Here is a 19,031-nt window from a genome sequence, read left to right as displayed (position 1 = left end):
AAAGGCTTTAATATATAATCTTTATATTAATAAAACTACTTATATTAATTATAAGAAGCTTTATATTAAATAATTTAAAGTTAAAATACTAAATAAGTATAAAGAAGAAGATAAAGTAATATAAAAAGAGTAAATAAAAATAAGAGTAAGATTAATATAAAGAATTAATAGGTAGTATATATAAAATCTATTATATAAAGCCCAACTTTAAGCTAATAAATCTATAATATTTTATAATATTCTTAAGTAATATCCTAAAATAAACCTTGGTTCTTACTATGGCTTCAAACTGGCCTATCTAGCATAGATTTAAGTATTTAATAAAATAATTACCTTAAGAGGAAGTAACTAAGAAGGAGAAATACCGAGCTTGGTTTACTCGAACTTTAGCTTGCATTAGCTGCAATAATGACAAAGTCTGCTCAGGATGAGGCTGTAGAGGCTCGAGGCTTCCATGTGGTCCACGAACCCGATGAGGCAGATTTTGCTCTGCTCAGACTGAAGGCACCATTTGATGACCGGCCTGGACAATTCGAAAAGTTTTTCCATGCTGGGTCGCTGGAATTCTTACAGCAAGACAAAGCTCAACTTGATAAAATTCTCGAGAAAACGTGCGCAATCGTCGACATTTACCTCAATAGACCGGCGGTTATCCCTGAGTTGGTGGCATCAGCAGCGACCGTCATGGTAAACTATGACATGTCGTGTTGGGCGTTGCGAAACCACAGGGTAAACTTCCATTCGGCTTGCCCTCATCGATGGAAGCGGTTGTAAATTCGCGGTCTGATGTTCCCTACGATGCTATCAGTCCTCTTTTCAGATTCGGACACGGGTTGACGTATAGATGCTAGCATAGTTGATGTAGAGAATCCCAAACTTTCGTCTGGTAACTGTGAGACATGTTCTCTGATTATTTACAGTTGTCAACTCATCCGCTAAGTTCAAACCCATCGGCACGTACGCCTATACCAGCTAGTCTGGGGGCCATGGCTAGCGAGCTACCAGTGATCGCTCAACTAAGGGGCAGTAACATGATGCTACACTGGGGTCTTTTTGTGCTGTGATGGTCCCCTGTCGCCAAAATTCCTACACTCAATTGGCCTAAAGCGTTCTCAGCCTCCCTCAGCCATTTCTCAAGGCCAACATGTAGTTAGACAACGTCAGATAAACAGTTACTCGAAGAGACCCAGGTGTTGGCTCATTTGAGGTTCCAGTAAGTTGTTTTTATAGAGTAGTGGGTCATCACCCCCCACAGAGACTCACCACCCCCCAGAGACTCACCACCACTTGCAAGATAATCCCGACGACGTTCCCTCAAATTCAGTTTTGCATTGGGTAGTTAAGCCAAGAGGTGAAGCTATGATATGTAAGAGATGCGGCATAGTGATCACATTATTGAACGATACATAACACAGGGTTACTTTCTCAAAATTGCTTCATACACGTTAACATTACGTATTGGAAGAAGGCTGGCTAGTCTGGAGACTTGAAAGCTATTGACTAGCATCCTTGAGCATCCTACTCCAGCTTGAACCTCCGGAGAAAACCCTTTTCGAATAGCCAAATGCGAATGTTCTTACCCCTTAAATATAAACCAATCGTCGTCAAATGAACCGCAACATTGATAGCGGCGATTATCATAAAGACGGTAAGCATGCTACTGCTTACAATCCAGTCATTGATCACCCATGTCCATATCCAGGCCATGAGGGACTTCAGAGATGCGATTGTCACCATCAACTCCACAGAGAGCTGTTGACTGAGTTAGTCCGACAATAATTCATCATCAGAGATTGCTAACCTCCTTGTGGCAGTCCAGAGCATAGCTCATTGAAAGAGAAACACCAATCTGCGCTCCCGCAGTCAATACGCCCAACCCTATAACAGGTCCCGCCCAATGCGAGTGGTAGTGGTATGTCAGACCTGCCATGAGGGTTCCAAACAACAGCAATAATGTGCCCATACACATTGTAGGCAATCTCATCTCGGGCTCTCGAATACCACCGTTTTTGCGTGTAAGGTAGTTAGCACAAGAGTCAGAAACAGAACCACAGAGCCATGCGCCAACAATTGAACCCGCGAACAGTGACAGAAAAACCAGTCCCTGGGCTTGAGAGTCAAATCCGTATTGTTCTCCGAAAAGTTGGGCCACGGTGGAACCAATTATGACATTCCAGCCAAGCGATACACCGTATGTCATGGATGCCCACAACACGGTGGGATAGCACACAAGGGCAAATGGTCGGAGGAAAACCTTGAGTAGAGAAATCTCGGGGTCGGCTTTCCGAAATGGTAGAAGCTCTTTGAGATAGCTGTCTCTCTGCGGACCAGAAGGCTGGGTTTCCGAGTCATTACACGAGCCTCTGCGGATATCCTCGATATTTTCAGCGCAGATCTTTCTCGGATCTGGTTGAACCTGCTCAACAATTTCCAAGCTTGTCGAGAAACGCGAGTTCGTGTATTTGGTCTCTGCCATGAAGAAAAACATCGTGAGACAATCGAAGCCGATGAACATGGCTACAATGTAGAATGCCCATGCCATACTAAGGTACTGGATGATCAGGGCCGAGAACTTGACGTATTCCACGTTAGTAGCCGTACAAACTGAACGCCGATGCTACTCTTACCAAAGGCCCGAGCTCGTTACCACTAAGAACGGAAAGACCATATATCGAAACCATGGCCCCACGCTCGTGGAGAAAGAATGTATCAGTTATAGTTGTTGGGACAATCGATTCGATGGGGGCTTCGAATAAGCCAAGAAAGGCGCGGCCGATGACGAAAGGTATGTATGTAGCGTTCGATGCAATGCCAAGCCAGATACATGCTACGCCCATCAATAAATTAGAGAGCAAGTAAACTGGTCGTCTGCCGAATTTGATAGCGAAGGGCCTAGAATGAATTAGTGATGAGAGCCGGGCGACACGGGCAGATTAGAGAATTGATTGGCTCACATCCAGAAGAGATTCCCAACACCTTGACATATCAAAGTGGCACCGTTCGCATAAGTCAGCTTCTGCAGTGAAACACCAAATTTTTGTGTCAATGGTATCATGCCCGCAGCCATGATTGGGCCCGTAACACTTCCCATAAAGGCGTAGAAGACGCCATTAAGGAAAACGATCCATTTCTTGGCTTTTGACCATCTGAGCGGATCATTTGGGTCTGTGGTAGAAGGCTGGGGCACAAGAATAATGTGGTTTCCCTGCTTGTCCTTGACATATTGCAGATGGTTTGTCGATGCTCCAATATTGTCGTTATCGTAGAGAAGTTCTGTCCCAGGTGGTCGAGTGCTGGTTGTTGTCTCGATATGGGTCATAGCATCGGGATCCTGTTGGTTTGACATATTGTATGTAGTAAGAACAAATCGGCACTGAATAACCGAGATGGTAGGTAGGTATCCCAGGGAGACGGGATAGCTTTGACCATTCCTCTCCTCTTATACCCCAGGTCAGAGGCAGACCCCGCCCCCAGATCCTGGGGTGCAGGATTCCAAGGCCAGTAAGCGGGCGCAAAGATCACCGTTTAATCAGCTTGATGCGCTTGACCCAATTTTGATTAGATGAACCCAGGGAGCTGGAGGCGTGATGGTCCGTATCGAGATCGATTCCCTACTTGTCACCTAGAAAGAGGTCTGCTAGACGGAAGATGCTGACTGGACAGCGTGATGGTGAAGGCAAGTGGTACTTCATGTGGAGAAGTCGCGGGGGTTGCGGGGAACAAGAACTTAATCCTGGTCACGTCTGTGGGGAGCATGAACTTTAAACAGAGAGTCGAGGAGGCGGATTGGATGACCATGTATAATGAGTTGTCGAGTTGATCACGAATTAGCTTCGTCCATTCACCAAGACTCATAGACTCATGAAATATTGGACACTTAGAGGGACTACATCCTTCCAGATGAAACAAAGGCGGTTCTTTTGCGCGGTTCGAGATAGATTCAATATACATCTCATCTCCTCGGCCGTTTCCTCTCGTAACTTGACTTGTCATATATCTTATTAATACTCGTATTGTGTATCTTGGTCCGATCAACAAAGCCAGCCGCTCTACCCATCGAAACGCCGGTTGCACTTATAAAGATAAGAAGTGAAAAGTAATGTGATTATTCGTTGAATGAGCGTCGGTGGTGCCTTCTCTCTTTACTCACGCCTCAAGCAGGCTTCTCAGTCCCAATTTCCCGTACTTCCCATGTGATCAATGCGCTTCAGAATGATCAGCGGTTTAGGTAGATTGGTCTCGGCATAACGTGGCTTTCTCGTGTCCAATAAGGGGAAATGGAATGTGACTTGCGATATCCCAAGGATGATTGCGACAGCGAAGAAGTACCCATCTCAAGGGTTTTGCCGCTTCTCCACAATAGGTGAGCATCCCCACAGCCGTCAAATCCCTCCCCGCCTCCTTATCCCCACCGCTAAGGTCGTGGGGCCTCATCCAATCATCATGTAGACATCCTTTGGGATGTTTTGTTGGCCGTCGACGGCAGCATTAGGTTTGGTAAGACTTAGTCCTGCTGTAACGCTACCTCCCGTGGGTCAGCAAATCCCTCAAGTTGCTTCCCAAGCTTAGCATCGTTCATTACAAAGACACTGTGGTGTCATCCCTAGGATATCGGAACCTGATGCTTACATGCGTCAGTCAAAACAAATTTCTTTAATCCACCTAACTGATTCACGGCGATGAAGAGTACGGTGCGAAAGGCACCCGGCTTTGAGACATGAATAATATTAGAGAAGGCTGGGTTCATAGGAAGGACGGTTAAAGAGATGTTTTCTGATACTACTGGGGAATGAGGCTTCTTTCCGTTAGCGGCCTTGGCAGATCTTACCCAGAAAACGTAATGAAGTGAGGTTTTCCGGGGCTAGATGAGTGAACCCGTGCGCAGTAACTGTCTTATCATAGTATAAAAGTAGACGATAATGCCTTGCTATGGAAAGTATGAAGCCCTTCGCGGAGTCAAACTCGGGTACGAGTACAAGAAGATAATTTGGAGTTATTCCTACGGGTGATATCAAGTCTTACAAGTGGAAGGTGGCTGGGATGTGAGCACCGGTAGTGTACAATTGGTGTCAGTCCAACGCGAACAACATCTGGATATGTGCGTGATGGCAGTTAGGAATCAATTGGTCCAAGTGACTCTGCTTCTATCGACGAGTGTTCTTGGTACAGGATGTCAGAGGTTACTTGACCTCAGCTACGACCGAGATTCTATTGGGTCATACGATACAGTAGCCCGTTGGAAACACCGTAACAACTTCGCTGGCCAAAAGTTCAATAACATCCACGCCATCTTCTCTTCTTGTTATCTTCGTAGAATAGGTAATAGCGGATGTTCTTCAATCATCACGATAGTGTTATATCTAGCGTATCTGAACTAAATTCATTGATTGAAGATTTCATGTTTTCAACAAAGCTCCTCTATATTGTGACGACGAGACTCTTTTTCTTTTTTCAACTTGAGCAACAATACAGAGCACAGGCCTTGGTAAACTCACCGCTTACTGTAACGAATGCCTTTGATCCTATGCCGAGTTTTCGACAATGTTTGTAAGTGTGCCAATGAAAGGTAGAATTTCCACTGCGAACTCGTCTCCCGCCTTAAGGGTCTGTCGTGGAGACCGTCCATATCCCACGCCTGCAGGTGTTCCGGTCAGAATAACTGTCCCTGCTGGCAAGGTAGTGTCTTGAGATAAATAGCTGATAATCTGGGGTACGTTGAAGATCAGGTCACTGACGAACATGTTAATAACAATTGCCTGATGCTGTCGGGCTTTGCTCACTCTATTCCACAATCTTGGACAACCTGGCCGTTTCGGATACCTCTTAACTTTAGTGTATTAGGATCAGATATGACTTCGTGAGATACCAGTGTCGGGCCTATGATCTTTAGCATCATTCACAAAACTACTTCACAAGTTGAAAAGCCTTTCCCACTCAAGCAATGTGACTTTTGACTCACCTAGAGGACAAGCTCCATCAAATCCTTTGGAGAAAGACCACTGACTATCTCGAAATTGGGGGGCTCTAGAAGACACATCGTTGCAGGCCGTATATCCAAGAACGTAGTCGTTGGCTTCGGTTTCTGTCACGTTACGGCAAGTCCGTCCAATGACTACCGCAAGTTCTGCCTCGTAATCGGCCGAGTCGGTCGACTGCGATATTTTCGGCAGCGGAACCGGCGATGGGAAGGGATCATTGAGGCTGGTGGCTGGCTTTCTACCAGGAATCAGCTGCATTCGGCAGTGGGAGAGGATTAGTGACAAACAGGAAGACTGTTGGGACGGTTGGTAAAGATAGGTTTACCTCTCGGGCATGCTGTTTGTACTGGAAGTTATGCGAGTTAGTAAATTACCATAAATTTATACCAAAGATGATTAGATATCTTACATTAAGACCAATGCACCTAATGGTGCCTACCTCATGCTGTGCAAGCGGAGAAAACACCCGGTCAACCTGAACTTTTTTCTCTGTCTTGTTTCCTGGTGCTAGGATTGAAGACCCAGTGAAAAGGTAAGCCCAGACGTCTTGGCTGTTCCTTAACGCTAACCCTACGTCCGCACTGCCCGATACAGGCTCACCAATCAGGATTCCGGAGGATTCATTCTTGGCAATAAAACGGACCAGTCCTGCGTTCCAATTGTTAAATCTTCAACGAACTACCAGCCATATGCTGGGCTTGTGCTTACGGGTGAAGGAGGGTAGCGACATGGTTACCAAGGTGAAGCAGAAAGATGAGTTACTCGTCGTCAGCGTGTCTTCTTCCAATATCGAAGATCTTTTGAGCCTCGTCTAGATAGTTAAGTTTATTTGCCTCCTATATCGGCGCCATACAGCAACAATCGGGCAAAGCCGAAGCAGTGGTCGGGTTGTAGGGTGGAGAGACCGTGGGGATCTCCACAACTTCTCCACGAAACCAGCATGTGTCTTGTTCTTCCCCACCGCATGACTTTCTGGACACAGAACTCAAGCGTAAGACAGTCGAAATTAAGCCCAAAGCCCTGCAAAGTTGTGGTTGTTTCCCCTTCATACTCCATAGAATCAGACCCGGGTTCCTTTTTCCCGCTCAAGCGGGATGCCAAGACGTGGAATTTATATCTGCATCGCTATCTCGACTCTTTCTCTCATGGTCGATATATCGTCACTTTATTATCATCCTACGTAAAAAAGACCATTGACGCAAAAAACCTACCATAATGGGTATCGCAATCTTCAACCGTTATGCTGATAACAAGGTCTTTACCCCTGTGGCCGGCAAAACCAATGGGCATGACACCAACGACCACGATGAAGCAGTCGAAGTGCCTGTTCTTGTGGTTGGAGGGGGTCCGAGCGGCCTACTACAAGCCTACCTCTTATCACAGCTGGGTGTAAAGGTTCTGGTTATCGAACGTTACCCAGAGAGGCTCGGAGCTCCCAAGGCTCATGCCCTATGCCCAAGGTCACTCGAGATATGCCGCCAGTTTGGTCTAGATATTGATCACATTAGGCGTCTAGGCACTCAAAGAGACGATGCATATTGGGTCAATTTCCTCACAACTTTGTCTGGTCAGGCCCTGGGACAGCTTCCATATGAGCGCATGGATATGGGAGTTCTTGACTTCACGCCTGAAATGATCCACAATATTCCTCAGCCAGACTTCGAAGAGTATCTTGCTGAGAAACTCTCAGATGAGGATTTTGTTGATATCCGAAAAGGGGTGTCGTTTGTCTCTTTGACGCAAACCACAGACTCGGTCACGACTGTGGTCGAGGAACGCGCGACAGGACAACTCTACAAAGTCAGATCTAAATACGTGATAGCCTGCGATGGGGCGAAAAGCAAAGTTCGCGACTACGTGGGCATTGAGAGCGATGGCGAAGATTCATGTAGGTTCTATTTCACTTTTTCGATGCTCTGCTGCCATGGCTAACATCCTTTGTTCTTAGATGAGACTATGATGACTATTCATTTCAGTGCCAACCTTCGGAAGGTGGTGGGTGACCGTGTGGGTATGCTTCACTGGTTATTCGACCCTATGGCATCTGGTTTCATTATTGCATATGATCTTTCAGGAAACGCCGTCCTTATTACGAATTTCGATTCCGATAAGTACCCGGTTGAATCGTGGAATGAGGATCTCTGTCGACAGGTACTCAAGGGAGCGATTGGTAAAGATGTGACTTCTAAAGTATTGAGTTATCGCCCTTGGATTCTTAGCCGAAAAGTTGCAAAGTCATACCGTCAAGGAAACGTATTCCTTGCGGGAGATGCTGCTCACTCGTTTCCACCCACAGGCGGTCTGGGGCTCAACTCGGGCCTCGCAGATGTCCATAACCTTGCCTTCAAAATTGCTCACGCCCACCATGCGGTTGCCAATGCTAGTATTCTCGACTCCTATACCGAGGAGCGCAGACACGTTGCTGAGGTGAACTCACGGCAGAGTGTCAAGAATGGACAAAAGATCTTTAGTCTATTGAAAGCCCTAGGTACGGCAGGCATATCTGATATCAACGAGGGTCGAAAGAATCTGCTCAAAACCATCAACGATCCGGAGAAGATGAAGGACGTTGATGCCGGGGTAGAGGACCAGCGAGAGCATTTCGATAACCTCAACTTACATATCGGTTATGTCTACGGCGATACTCAAACTCCTGGTCATGCGTCGCACTTCAAGCCTACCTTTCGTCGAGGAGCAAGGTTACCACATGCGTGGTTACAAGGCTCGCTACCAGCCTCGGTGCCGCAGTTGAAGCCAGTCAATCTTGAATACGTCAAAGAGTTCAGCGCCGATGAGATCAAAGCAAGACAGTACAGCACCCTGGATCTTTGTGCTCCTGATGCGTGGACGGTTCTGTTGCCGGCAAACGACAACACGTTAAACGAAGCCATTTCCTCCATTATCAAGAATTACAGCAACCTTGAGGTCAATACCCTCAGACTTGGTAAGGATTTTGATGTGGTGACAGGATCTGAAAAACTGGATTGGTCGAGCGAGTCTGGTTTATCTCAAGGGCGTGCTTTATTGATCCGACCAGATCAACACATATTTGGCTCTTTCAGCACGGAGATTGAAGCAAAGGAGTTGTGTCGGCAAATTAGCAATTTCCTAGGCGCGTAATAAGATGGCTATATGCGCATAGTAAATGCGATGGAATTGCTACGAGAGGTCATATACCTGTGTCCCACATGTTTCTCAAGTACCAGTATCGTAGCCAACAAAGCCTACGAGAACTGGAATGTCAATAAGCTAATTGCCTTGTTGTAAAATGGTGTTAATCGACCGTACTCCTACTTTGTATCTTGCTATACTTACTTACACACTCTGTTTTGTGAATCCATGCCCAGAAGGTAGATCTGTGACGGTCGTGTTCCATCGGGGCATGGACCAGTCCGTACTGGGTTTGTTGTGGTACATAGAATTGCAGCGTAACTTTGTTGTTCGTTGCCGATCATACATCCCGTATTCATGACAAGGGCTAAGTGTTCTATCCCCACAGCAAATTCGTCTTTCTCCACAGCCACAAGAAGTGGTGTGTGGCGGGGAAGAACAATCAGGCCATTGCGGAGTTGCAAGTCAAAGGAAGCGGGATGGTACAAACTCCTACGCTTTTGTCTGTCATGAAGAACGTTGGAATCTAAACGTCAGATGTCTTATCATTGTTAACGAGGCCCGATCATCACTAGTTAAGACGACGTGTGATACTTGTTATCATTTTCACAATTACTCCAACCTAGCTATTGCACAGCAAGCAAGATCACCTCTTCCATACTACATCGTCATGGAGGCCAATACCGCAGCCAGCCAAGGATTGTTCCGCCAGTATTTGCCTAACTTGTCGACACCGCGATTCGTAGCGATGCAGCAACAAGATGCGCACACATACGCTGCCGATTTCAAGAAGCACGAAAACCCGCCATGGCTGTACGCATTATACGAGCACTGGACAGATCTTTACAAGGAGCCTTTCAAAGGTGTGACAAGTGATGGGGTTGTAAAACAAGACCTATTTGGCTTGGAGGATAATCAAGTTCCCATGGCCGATATCAGCGCGGCAGGAAGAGAAGTGCTCAATGCCTTGGACGAGACGCAAAAGGCAAAGACACTTTATCACATCGATGACCCGCAATGGCGAACATGGTCGAATCCTGAGTTCCTCTTGAGTGATAAGGGATTGAGATTAGACGAAATCAGCCCTCAATTGAGAAACAAGGTCCTCGAGGTCCTGCGGCTCACCCTTTCACCGGAGGGATTCGATAAAGCTAGATCAGCTATGCGACTAAACGGATTTCTCGGGGATTTGGTTAACGCTGAACGAGTTTGCAACGAGTTCTCCTACAACTTTGCCATCTTTGGGTTCCCTTCCGAGACTAAACCATGGGGCTTTAGCTTCTATGGTCACCACCTTTGTCTCAACATTTTCCTATATCAATCGCAACTTATTATATCGCCCTGGTTTACTGGAGCCGAGCCCAATGAGATCGACGCAGGTCCGTTCGCAGGCACGACTATTCTACAGCGAGAGGATAGACTTGGGTTGAAACTGATGCAGTCGCTATCAGCAGTGCAGCAGAGCAAAGCCCAAGTTTATGAGCTTCTACAGGACCCGTCTATGCCAATAGGGCGTTGGAATCGTGATGACCAACGGCATCTGTGTGGAGCATATAGAGATAATCGAGTGGTCCCCTACGAAGGGATCACGATATCATCTATGAACGAGGAACAAACCCGTCTGGTTGAAGCTATTCTGGAAGAATTTTTGCTATATCTACCCACTATTCCCAGACAGGCTCGACTCTCCCATATACGAAAACACTATGACGAGACGTATTTCTGCTGGATTGGCGGGTTTACTGATACCGATGCCTTTTATTATAGGCTTCAATCTCCTGTTATCATTGTCGAATTTGATCATCATTCTGGAGTTTTTCTCAATAATAGCGAGCCGGCGAGATTCCACATCCACACACTTCTTCGAACACCAAATGGCGGTGATTACGGAAAAGCATTGATTCCGTTGATTCCCGGTGAGGAGCAACGCTTCGTGTGGGTAGACAGGGAAAGTACAAGCGATGTGGCAAGACAGAACGGTTTCCAGGAGAAATAGGCATTGTATTGCTGTATCCTAGAGCTATCCCAGACTCGTGTGAATGACCAACGTGCAAACTCAATGGAGACCATAGCAACGAACATACAAGCTTCTTGCATAGAATTAAGGTAACAGGTGTAATCGTGCTTGTTGTGGGACGTCCAATATGACTCGATCTAATGAGTGTGGGTTCTTCAACTAACACAAAGTCACAATTACCACGTGTTCTCCGCCACATACGCTAGATCCTCAAGCCAGTGATGATATTTTGCGGTGATGAATCGTCCCGCTCGCCTAAACATCCAATCTTCCCCACGATTCTGTGGAGAGCCCGTACAGAGGAGAGACATGATTGCCCGGTAAATGTGGGACTACTCAAATTACTGTTGGAAAGAAGTCCATAACAATTATCAGTTCAACCGAAACATGTTCTTGCGTTCTTTTTGCGTCCCTCGATAATAAAAACACCGTTGCTACTCAAGGCCTTTCACGACTGGTTGTCATCTCTTTCTAACAAATTTTCATCTATTGCAAGCCCGTTCAAACATGACGTCCCGAGGTCCCTGGCGGTTGGTTACTGTCAACACAGCTCCCGAGAGGGCAAAGAAGCTCATAGGCCGCGTCGCCGAGACATTGAAAGATCGATATGATATTCAGCACGTTGCTAATTGCTCCTGTACGCCTCCTCGTCCAGAGTAAACCCATGAGCTCCCCCAACTGACAGACATAGCCATCGATGAGGTGGAAGACGCGGTTAAGGAGCAACAGCCCAACATACTGGTGCGTAGCTTACTATCGACTTTGGCTGGTGGTTGAGATCGCTAATTTGGAAAAGTTTTCTGCTTCAATGTGGACTGCGGAAGAAAGCGCTAGGATACACCAGATTGCTCGTTCTGTAGTGCCCGACATCAAGTTGTATGGAATTCCCGAGGGATTGCAAGTCAAGTATGGTCCGGACGCCATAGTGCAGCATCTTGTAGAGAATGTCCCGAAGGTTATTGAAGGTAACTGAGGGAAAAGATTACTGCCCTGCATTGATTTGCATTATGTGCAAGCACGGCGAGTTTGTCTTCCTGGAAGGGACGATATACACAAGCGACAATCGCATGAGGAGTATTCATACTTGGACGTGAATGTACTTGTAGATATGTGGCAAATAACCGATTAGTTAGAGATTTTTCGCATGGTTTAATCACTGTATTTTGCACAATTATTATTCTACAGATTCAGTGCGTGCATGGCTCAGATCGGAGAATGCCGTCTTCTGATTAGTCACTGGTTACATTACTCATATGGAGTGCGGTCCAGCCCAACCCGCTCAATCTCGCTTCCCCACCAACCATTGACTCTCTCCACGCAACTCCACATTCTTCGCCCCCAGGAGACGTTTCGGATCCCCTCCCCTTCTCCACGCATCCTGCTCTCCCCATCACCGCAGCATCAGCTGTAAGCTACCGAGTACCGAACTGCGGTCGTACTGCGCGGTTCTATGAACATGGAGGCTGGTATGGCGAGACATGACGTACGAGCCCGCGATCAGCGATCGGCTCTCAAATGTGCCACCTGTAACAAGACATATTCCAAAGCAGAACATTTGCAGGTGAGTATCGCTTACCATCTATCTGGATCTTGAGCCATTGATCCATGTTTGGACTCTCCATCCCGGAAGTAATGTAATGGGTTATTAAGATGAGTAGAGGCACGAACGAACCCGTAAGTACCCTCCCCGTCTGTCACCCCTTGTCTATCATCAGTCGTACATGAGGCAGCCTTACTAAAATGTATTGACTGACTGGTCCTGGTTCCGATGTAGACACTGGCGCAAAACCATTTGCTTGCCGAATCTGTGGACGCCAGTTCAGCAGGCCTGATTCGGTGACGAGGCACCAACGAACCCATACTCAAGTCGAGCAACAGCAACACCGACAGCAACAACAAGGGCAACGGCAAGAGAATGACCAACAGCAACAGCAAGAACCGCAAGATGTCTGGCCCTTATCTCCTAGCATGTCGGACTATGCAAGCATCCGAAGCGTCACCGAACAGAACCAGAGTATCAGCTACGAGCCAGTGCCAGGTATAAACACGGACTCTATGTTTGTCGATCCTGCCTTGTCCAGCTCAGAGCTCAATGTACATCTGGAATGGCCCGATGCGGAAGCCCTCTTACACAGCATCGTCACATTCGACTGGGGCTCCTTAACCTTACCACCAGGCAGCATGCCAGCAGCTCAACTACGCCAACAAACGGCACCACAGCCCAACATTTCCTATGACGTCCAGTCAGTAGATGTCGGCCAGACCCAGGATCCTGAGCAACTATCGCCCGTCAATGGCTCCCGAGATGCAATTCAAAGCCTCAGTGACATGATAACAAGCCTTGTATGTACTGCAGGTGTCCTGTCGTGGACTACATACCAGATCGGTGGGGCTAAAGGTGCAATAGTCACAAAACGTCACCTCGGCCGCAAAGTCTCTACCAGAACTGAACCCAGCATTTCTCGATAGCTGTCTTCAGGCATACTTCTCCCACTTCAACATCTACTTTCCTATTCTCCATAGGCCAACATTCGTCTTTCGTGATTGCTCGCCGAGTCTAATACTAAATGCAATCGCACTGGGTTCATTGTTTATTGGCACAGACGATGCAGTTTCCGAGGTTAGTTCATACAGCTACATCGCATATTGGTCAAGAGTATTGACAAAATAACTTCACAAGGGAGAGGTATTATGGAGACTGGCACACACCGCCGTGGCCACCGCTGTATGTACCCAGTAGTTTGACAGCCTACCATCCGTTTGCTGACGTGGGCTTTGCAGTGGACGGCGCTACTACGCCACCAAGGTCCCTACGATTCGCATAGAGGTGTCCAGCTTGTGTTGACCGCACTTCTTGGCCAATGCTATGCCGTGATGTCTGAGGTACACCATCAGATTCACTCATGTCATATGGTGACTTGCTGACTCTTGCAGAACACAGATCTCAAACTTACTAGCCAGGTCTTTCATAGTCTGGGGTTCAACTGGGCAAACCAGAACAATCTATATAGACCCTCATCATCGCAACAACCTGCCCTCTCTGCCGGAGAAGTCAGCGACGAGCGTGCTTGGAAGGAATGGGCTGCAGAAGAAGTCTATCATCGAGCGCTCATTGGTCACTACATTCTCGACGGCCACCTTAGCTACCTTTCAGGTCAACCAGGAGCCGCAACTCTACACGCAACAAACAGCCTCAGACTCTCAGCATGCTCGAAGGCCTTTGAAGCTCGAGATACTCAAGAGTGGCGCCTGGCGTTGGACCAAGAGCAGTCCCAAGGTCCCACATCCTCTTTCAGTGATATCTACCATGAGCTCTTCGCCACTATCCATCCTGAGAACGAGGTTAGCCCATACTTGCGCAGCTTAAACGCACCACTCGATGTGCGTGTCGTGTTAGAATGCCTGCATGCTCTGGTCCGAGAGAACCGCGAGATGCAATCTTCGAAGTCTATTGTCAAAATTCCAACGTTACCCGAAGTGAAGCAGGCTCTGGTCCGGGTTTTCCAGCTTTTGAATGATACCTGGCCCTTCGATGATACTGAACGTCTAGAGTTGGTGATTCGCTGGCACTTCGTCTGTCTTGATCTACTCTGCAACTCAATAAAACTTTTTGATCAAATCTGTCGACATCTCCAAATCGATCAACATATTTTCAAAACAAAGAACAGCGGTTCAGATCTAAAAGACTCGATGCAGTGGATCAGAGGATCTACTGATGCCAAATGCGCCTTTCTACATGCTGTTGCTATTCAGGATACCGTCAATCAGCTTCCCTTCAATCGCACCAACACCTTCTGGATGCCGATCCCTATCTTCGCTGCTTCCACCATTTATTCACTTTTCCGTCTAAGCAGTATAACATCAGTCTCTGTTCCTGCTGTAGTACACTGGGAGTCTACACTGATTGATCGGCCAAACATTAGGGAAGCTTCAGGAAGCCCCGAACAGGATGTTTCTTGGAAAAAGACGCAGAGCTTTCTTTCGTCCAATTGGAGAAAGACAAACTACGCTTTAGGACCCGCGCGCAATCTGCCTTTCGAAATGAAAAAGATACAAACCATGATGCATGGACTTGCTATCCAGTGGGGGGTAGCTGTTGAGATGGAGACAATCTTGTCACAGCTGGAAACCTTGGAGCCCTTGGAAGATTGAGTAAATACCCCGACAGGCGAAATGCAAACGTGGTTAAAAAAAGATCATCATATTTATACTCCGCAAAGAGAAGACAGACAGCTATATCAGGTGTCGATGAGGTTCTGTTCTATCTTCGACGCCCCAATCCATCTTTATCAACGCCTCAAAGGATACGTATGTTTACAACGCCACCGCCAAGTCACTAGCCCAATGTCGTGTCAAAAAAATTGAATTGAATCCGAGACTACCTACTCGGTTACCTCAACCCTTGATGACAGGAATGATCAAGTGACTATCGTATTTCCCACCCGTGTAGACACAATGCCTTCCAACGTTCTCATCCTCTGGTTCTGCTAATCGACACATCTCTGTCTCAGGCAAGCACATGTCATGGCCCGACACATTCAACACAATTCCTTCTCCTGCTTCGAAGGTCATACCAATGGGCCAGATAGGAATCTCCAGACGGGTGACAGTGTCTGGAGTGATGGGTTCTCGAACACGATGGCTGTACAATGGATCTGTGTATCTGGAGAGATCGTTGGAAGGAACAGGTCCTCCGACACCATCTAGTGATACGTGATGGGAAGCACGAAGAAAACCCTGTGGACCCAAGGTCTTGACTGTGTTTACATCGGGAACCTGGTCAATCGGAACTGGGCATGGATAATTGAGATGAGATAATTGCCTGCCTTTATTATCGATCTTCCGGATCTGCACAACGACGTCGAAGTCATCGTGATCTGGACAAGACATGTACAGTACAGCCTTGGGGTAACCGGCTAGCTCTGTAGGAGTATTGAACGTTGTTGCAAAAGTCTGAAATCCTGTTAGTCAAACTGGGTAGCTTTCACAAGATGCAACAGGCGTAGAAAGAGTGCGATAGAACTGTTGACGGAGCAGTACTTGAGGAATCGTACCGAAGATGACTTACCAGCTGATCATGCAAACTCCTCCCCTCATAAGACTTGACTGTCTCTTGAATTGACTTGTCGTGGGCGAGCTCTCCCGTTTCAGCATTGAGGTATAGAGTTCGCAGGTTTTGTCTCTCAAGAGGATAGCTTTGCTCAGGTCTCTCAATGACAGTTCTTGCGGGGCTTCCGTCTGCCTCGAAGCCGATAAGGGAAAGCCTTACTCGTGGTGTCGAAGTCTCCCAATCTTCAGGACCAGTAGTAGATTCGGGCTTGCAGTAAGCGTCGAAATATCGCTGAAGCTCGTCCGAGATAGATGGGCGGTAGATGTCGTACCCTGATGTTCAATGTAGTTAGCCAAGTACTTCGTGATGGGTTTTATACTGCTCAGACTCGGACGCAATATATGATGAGATTGCCAAGAATGGCGATCAACCAAGCGACCTGTCAGTGTAACTTACATTCCTGGTATGGATGAACTCTGAGCCATTTACGCTCCGTTTTTGCTTGACGGAACGTTTGAAACGATCCATACGGATGCAGCATGCTTGAATAAGAAGCCACAACATACATGGGGATGTTATCGATCTTCTCAACAGGTATTCTCTTTGCTTCCCAGTAGTCGTTATACAAAGGATACTTCTCCAACATGGCAGGGATATCCTCCCTACCTTCAGGGCCAGCAAATCCCTCGACTATCATTTTATGGAAGCCCGGAATGTGTGGCCGACCGCCTCGGGCGATGAAGTGACGGTAGATATCAGTAAAGCTCTCCCAAGGTGCAATAGCTTTGAGAGCTGGATGCTGTAATCTCGAGGCAAAGTTGACCTGAGCAATAGCTAACCACGAGTTGCCTGCCATGACGACCGAGCCGTTGCACCACGGCTGACGAGAAAGCCAGTCGATGACATCGTAGATATCCTCAGCCTCTTGATTACCCCAAATGGAAATAACGCCGTCGCTATGCCCACAGCCGCGGGCGTCGACGTTCACAACAGCATAGTCGCGTTCCGCCCACTCAGCAGGATCCGGGGCTTCGAACTTTTCATAGCCGGATGTGCGGTCGAGTGCAAGACCAGCGCGATAAGGAGCCATCGAGTCGTAGTTCTGTGGCCCAGTGCCCGTCTTGCCATACGGACTCCATGGGAGTATACACGGGACCGGTTGCGTATCGGATGTTTCTGGGCGAAAGATATCGGCATACAGACTTGCGCCATCACGGACAACGATGGCTTGATCTCGGTCGTAGGTGGTGCGCACGCCAAATGGCCTGCAGCCAGGAAATCGGGTATGACCTACGTCCAAGACTCGATGGCTTGGCTCGAACCCGTCATAGTTATAGAAGGGGTGTTCAGGTGCAGGAGTGATTTTGGAGATAATGGCTTCAGGAAACAGGTCCTGGATCTTGGGTCCGGCGCTTGGTGGGTGGGTAGTCGGTGAGGCCATTGAGAACTGTAGAAGGGATATGATAATGAAGTTTTGGTGAGGAGTGACTCTACGTGAGACCAGAAGATCAAGCCTTAGTTTCAATGTGATTATATACACAATACTTTCCTACCCATGCATGTGTGCTTGGGTTATCGGATATTCCGGATCTATCTAATAGTTCTAAAAAAAAAGATCCCCACGAACTAGAGCTGTTTCTCCACGAGCGGGGTCAAGATTGTGGGGATGATGTCATACATTGCGGCATTAGAGAACTTGAGTTTTAGCACATAACCTAGGTACTATTAAGAGGCGATTAGCCCGTAATTGCTTAATTTTTGGACTTGAATTAAATGGACTTAGCTCGAGCTGCTAGGTTAGGGTTAGGATAGGGTTGGTATTAACTATCTAAGCTATTTTTACTCTAGTGTTTTTTTTTAACTAAGATAGAGCTTTAGAGAAGAATAAGAAAAGGAGATAAAAAAAATAAAAGAAAGAGATAGGGTTTATTATAACCCCTGCGCCTATATTACGTGGCCCCTATAATTTCTACTAATTACACCAGGATTACATCTCCCTGTAATAATCCTCTTCTATTTAGATTACTTAGATTATAATACTCTAAGACTAGATTACTATAGATTACTAGTAATCCCCTAAGATCTAGCTCCTAGATTATATTTAATTCATACTAAGCTATATAGCCCCTTTTAGTATATATATATTTATTTAGCACTAGATAGAACTTAGCTTACTAGCTATTAATAAGACTTCTTTATATTAATAAGCCTAATATATATTACTTAATTATTAAGAGATATAATAACTAACCTGCTTAGTATTAATGCCTTATGCTATCTATAAATATAAACTTAGTATAAATTAGTTTCCCTGTTTAAAACCTTATTTATTATATATTAATAGCTCTTATTTAGAATATATTATATTAAAACAACTAAGTAATATTATACTATTAAGATATCTAGTAATATAAATACTAGACTGGCACCTTCTTATACTAAAGTACTACCTAGTATGGCTAAACTTATAGCTAAGATTTACTAGATGTAAAGAACTATTAATACTCTTTATGCCTATATTAATAAGTAACCTGCTATAAATATATAGGCCCCTAATATAGGAAGAGATATTAGAGAAGCATTAAAGCTACCTAAGCTAGAATTATTTATAGGAAAAGTAGCTAATATAATTTTATTTCTTACCTAAATAAAAGTATACTTTTACTTATTCCTAAACTAATTAAATACCCCTACTAAGAAGGTATTATATACCTTATTACTAATCTAAGGAGATATAAAGAATTAGTAGGAATTAATTATATAAGACTTCCTCGAGAATAAAGAAAATATATAAGACTAGGATACCTAGAATATCTTTATAAACTAGGTTAATTTTAAATAAGCCCTTAAAGATAATTTAAAGTAATTAATAAAG

The 19,031-nt window shown here is 46.0% G+C and overlaps 8 protein-coding genes across 9 annotated transcripts; 4 read left to right on the top strand and 4 right to left on the bottom strand.

Annotated features, from left to right (window-relative positions):
- Positions 1–1,376: 1,376 nt before the first annotated feature.
- FOXG_10085 (uncharacterized protein) lies at positions 1,377–3,673 on the bottom strand. Its single transcript, XM_018389325.1, has 4 exons — positions 2,955–3,673; positions 2,628–2,892; positions 1,802–2,572; positions 1,377–1,752 (listed from the first exon to the last, which is right to left on the bottom strand). The coding sequence occupies exons 1-4, from the start codon at positions 3,344–3,346 to the stop codon at positions 1,519–1,521; spliced, it is 1,662 nt and encodes a 553-aa protein (XP_018247566.1). The 5' UTR covers positions 3,347–3,673; the 3' UTR covers positions 1,377–1,518.
- A 1,849-nt stretch (positions 3,674–5,522) lies between these two features.
- On the bottom strand, positions 5,523–6,708 carry FOXG_10084 (uncharacterized protein; the record flags this gene model as incomplete). Its single annotated transcript, XM_018389324.1, has 6 exons — positions 5,523–5,730; positions 5,781–5,877; positions 5,960–6,216; positions 6,266–6,324; positions 6,388–6,626; positions 6,687–6,708. 6 exons carry the CDS (start codon positions 6,706–6,708, stop codon positions 5,523–5,525), a joined length of 882 nt encoding a protein of 293 aa, XP_018247565.1.
- A 485-nt stretch (positions 6,709–7,193) lies between these two features.
- On the top strand, positions 7,194–9,098 carry FOXG_10083 (uncharacterized protein; the record flags this gene model as incomplete). Its single annotated transcript, XM_018389323.1, has 2 exons — positions 7,194–7,866; positions 7,927–9,098. 2 exons carry the CDS (start codon positions 7,194–7,196, stop codon positions 9,096–9,098), a joined length of 1,845 nt encoding a protein of 614 aa, XP_018247564.1.
- A 75-nt stretch (positions 9,099–9,173) lies between these two features.
- Positions 9,174–9,448, bottom strand: FOXG_20217 (uncharacterized protein; the record flags this gene model as incomplete). Its single annotated transcript, XM_018400478.1, has 2 exons — positions 9,174–9,202; positions 9,298–9,448. 2 exons carry the CDS (start codon positions 9,446–9,448, stop codon positions 9,174–9,176), a joined length of 180 nt encoding a protein of 59 aa, XP_018247563.1.
- A 311-nt stretch (positions 9,449–9,759) lies between these two features.
- On the top strand, positions 9,760–11,085 carry FOXG_10082 (uncharacterized protein; the record flags this gene model as incomplete). The annotated part of the gene is made up of 1 exon (XM_018389322.1): positions 9,760–11,085. The coding sequence occupies one exon, from the start codon at positions 9,760–9,762 to the stop codon at positions 11,083–11,085; it is 1,326 nt and encodes a 441-aa protein (XP_018247562.1).
- Positions 11,086–11,613: 528 nt separating this feature from the next.
- On the top strand, positions 11,614–11,883 carry FOXG_10081 (uncharacterized protein; the record flags this gene model as incomplete). The annotated part of the gene is made up of 2 exons (XM_018389321.1): positions 11,614–11,743; positions 11,798–11,883. 2 exons carry the CDS (start codon positions 11,614–11,616, stop codon positions 11,881–11,883), a joined length of 216 nt encoding a protein of 71 aa, XP_018247561.1.
- Positions 11,884–12,417: 534 nt separating this feature from the next.
- Positions 12,418–15,977, top strand: FOXG_10080 (uncharacterized protein). Of its 2 annotated transcripts, XM_018389319.1 has the most exons (7): positions 12,418–12,667; positions 12,765–12,780; positions 12,881–13,449; positions 13,514–13,726; positions 13,787–13,831; positions 13,888–13,989; positions 14,041–15,461. In XM_018389319.1, the coding sequence occupies exons 1-7, from the start codon at positions 12,557–12,559 to the stop codon at positions 15,256–15,258; spliced, it is 2,274 nt and encodes a 757-aa protein (XP_018247559.1). In that variant the 5' UTR covers positions 12,418–12,556; the 3' UTR covers positions 15,259–15,461. The 2 variants fall into 2 exon arrangements, with proteins under 2 accessions (XP_018247559.1, XP_018247560.1); XM_018389320.1 differs by having other exon boundaries at positions 12,446–12,780; positions 14,041–15,977.
- On the bottom strand, positions 15,454–17,743 carry FOXG_10079 (uncharacterized protein). The gene is made up of 3 exons (XM_018389318.1): positions 16,613–17,743; positions 16,175–16,488; positions 15,454–16,059 (listed from the first exon to the last, which is right to left on the bottom strand). The coding sequence occupies exons 1-3, from the start codon at positions 17,595–17,597 to the stop codon at positions 15,502–15,504; spliced, it is 1,857 nt and encodes a 618-aa protein (XP_018247558.1). The 5' UTR covers positions 17,598–17,743; the 3' UTR covers positions 15,454–15,501.
- Between the last annotated feature and the right edge of the window lie 1,288 nt (positions 17,744–19,031).

Source organism: Fusarium oxysporum, chromosome 11, assembly GCF_000149955.1.
Source record: "Fusarium oxysporum f. sp. lycopersici 4287 chromosome 11, whole genome shotgun sequence".
Lineage (NCBI taxonomy): Eukaryota > Fungi > Ascomycota > Sordariomycetes > Hypocreales > Nectriaceae > Fusarium > Fusarium oxysporum.
The sequence above is the reverse complement of the archived record's forward strand: the minus strand, read 5'-3'. Positions and strand labels throughout refer to the sequence as shown.

What these genes read in the sequence shown, in the direction of transcription:
- FOXG_10085 (XM_018389325.1), bottom strand. Translation starts at nt 3,346, where the DNA reads ATGTCAAACCAACAGGATCCCGATGCTATGACCCATATCGAGACAACA. An exon ending in GTTGGGAATCTCTTCTGGAT is followed by an intron (nt 2,893 to 2,954) that starts GTGAGCCAATCA and finishes AATTCATTCTAG; the next exon opens with GCCCTTCGCTATCAAATTCG. An exon ending in CTCTGGACTGCCACAAGGAG is followed by an intron (nt 1,753 to 1,801) that starts GTTAGCAATCTC and finishes CTCAGTCAACAG; the next exon opens with CTCTCTGTGGAGTTGATGGT.
- FOXG_10079 (XM_018389318.1), bottom strand. Translation starts at nt 17,597, where the DNA reads ATGGCCTCACCGACTACCCACCCACCAAGCGCCGGACCCAAGATCCAG. An exon ending in AGTTCATCCATACCAGGAAT is followed by an intron (nt 16,489 to 16,612) that starts GTAAGTTACACT and finishes ATTGAACATCAG; the next exon opens with GGTACGACATCTACCGCCCA. An exon ending in GGAGTTTGCATGATCAGCTG is followed by an intron (nt 16,060 to 16,174) that starts GTAAGTCATCTT and finishes ACAGGATTTCAG; the next exon opens with ACTTTTGCAACAACGTTCAA.
- FOXG_10080 (XM_018389319.1), top strand. Translation starts at nt 12,557, where the DNA reads ATGAACATGGAGGCTGGTATGGCGAGACATGACGTACGAGCCCGCGAT. An exon ending in CAGACGATGCAGTTTCCGAG is followed by an intron (nt 13,727 to 13,786) that starts GTTAGTTCATAC and finishes TAACTTCACAAG; the next exon opens with GGAGAGGTATTATGGAGACT. An exon ending in ACACCGCCGTGGCCACCGCT is followed by an intron (nt 13,832 to 13,887) that starts GTATGTACCCAG and finishes TGGGCTTTGCAG; the next exon opens with TGGACGGCGCTACTACGCCA.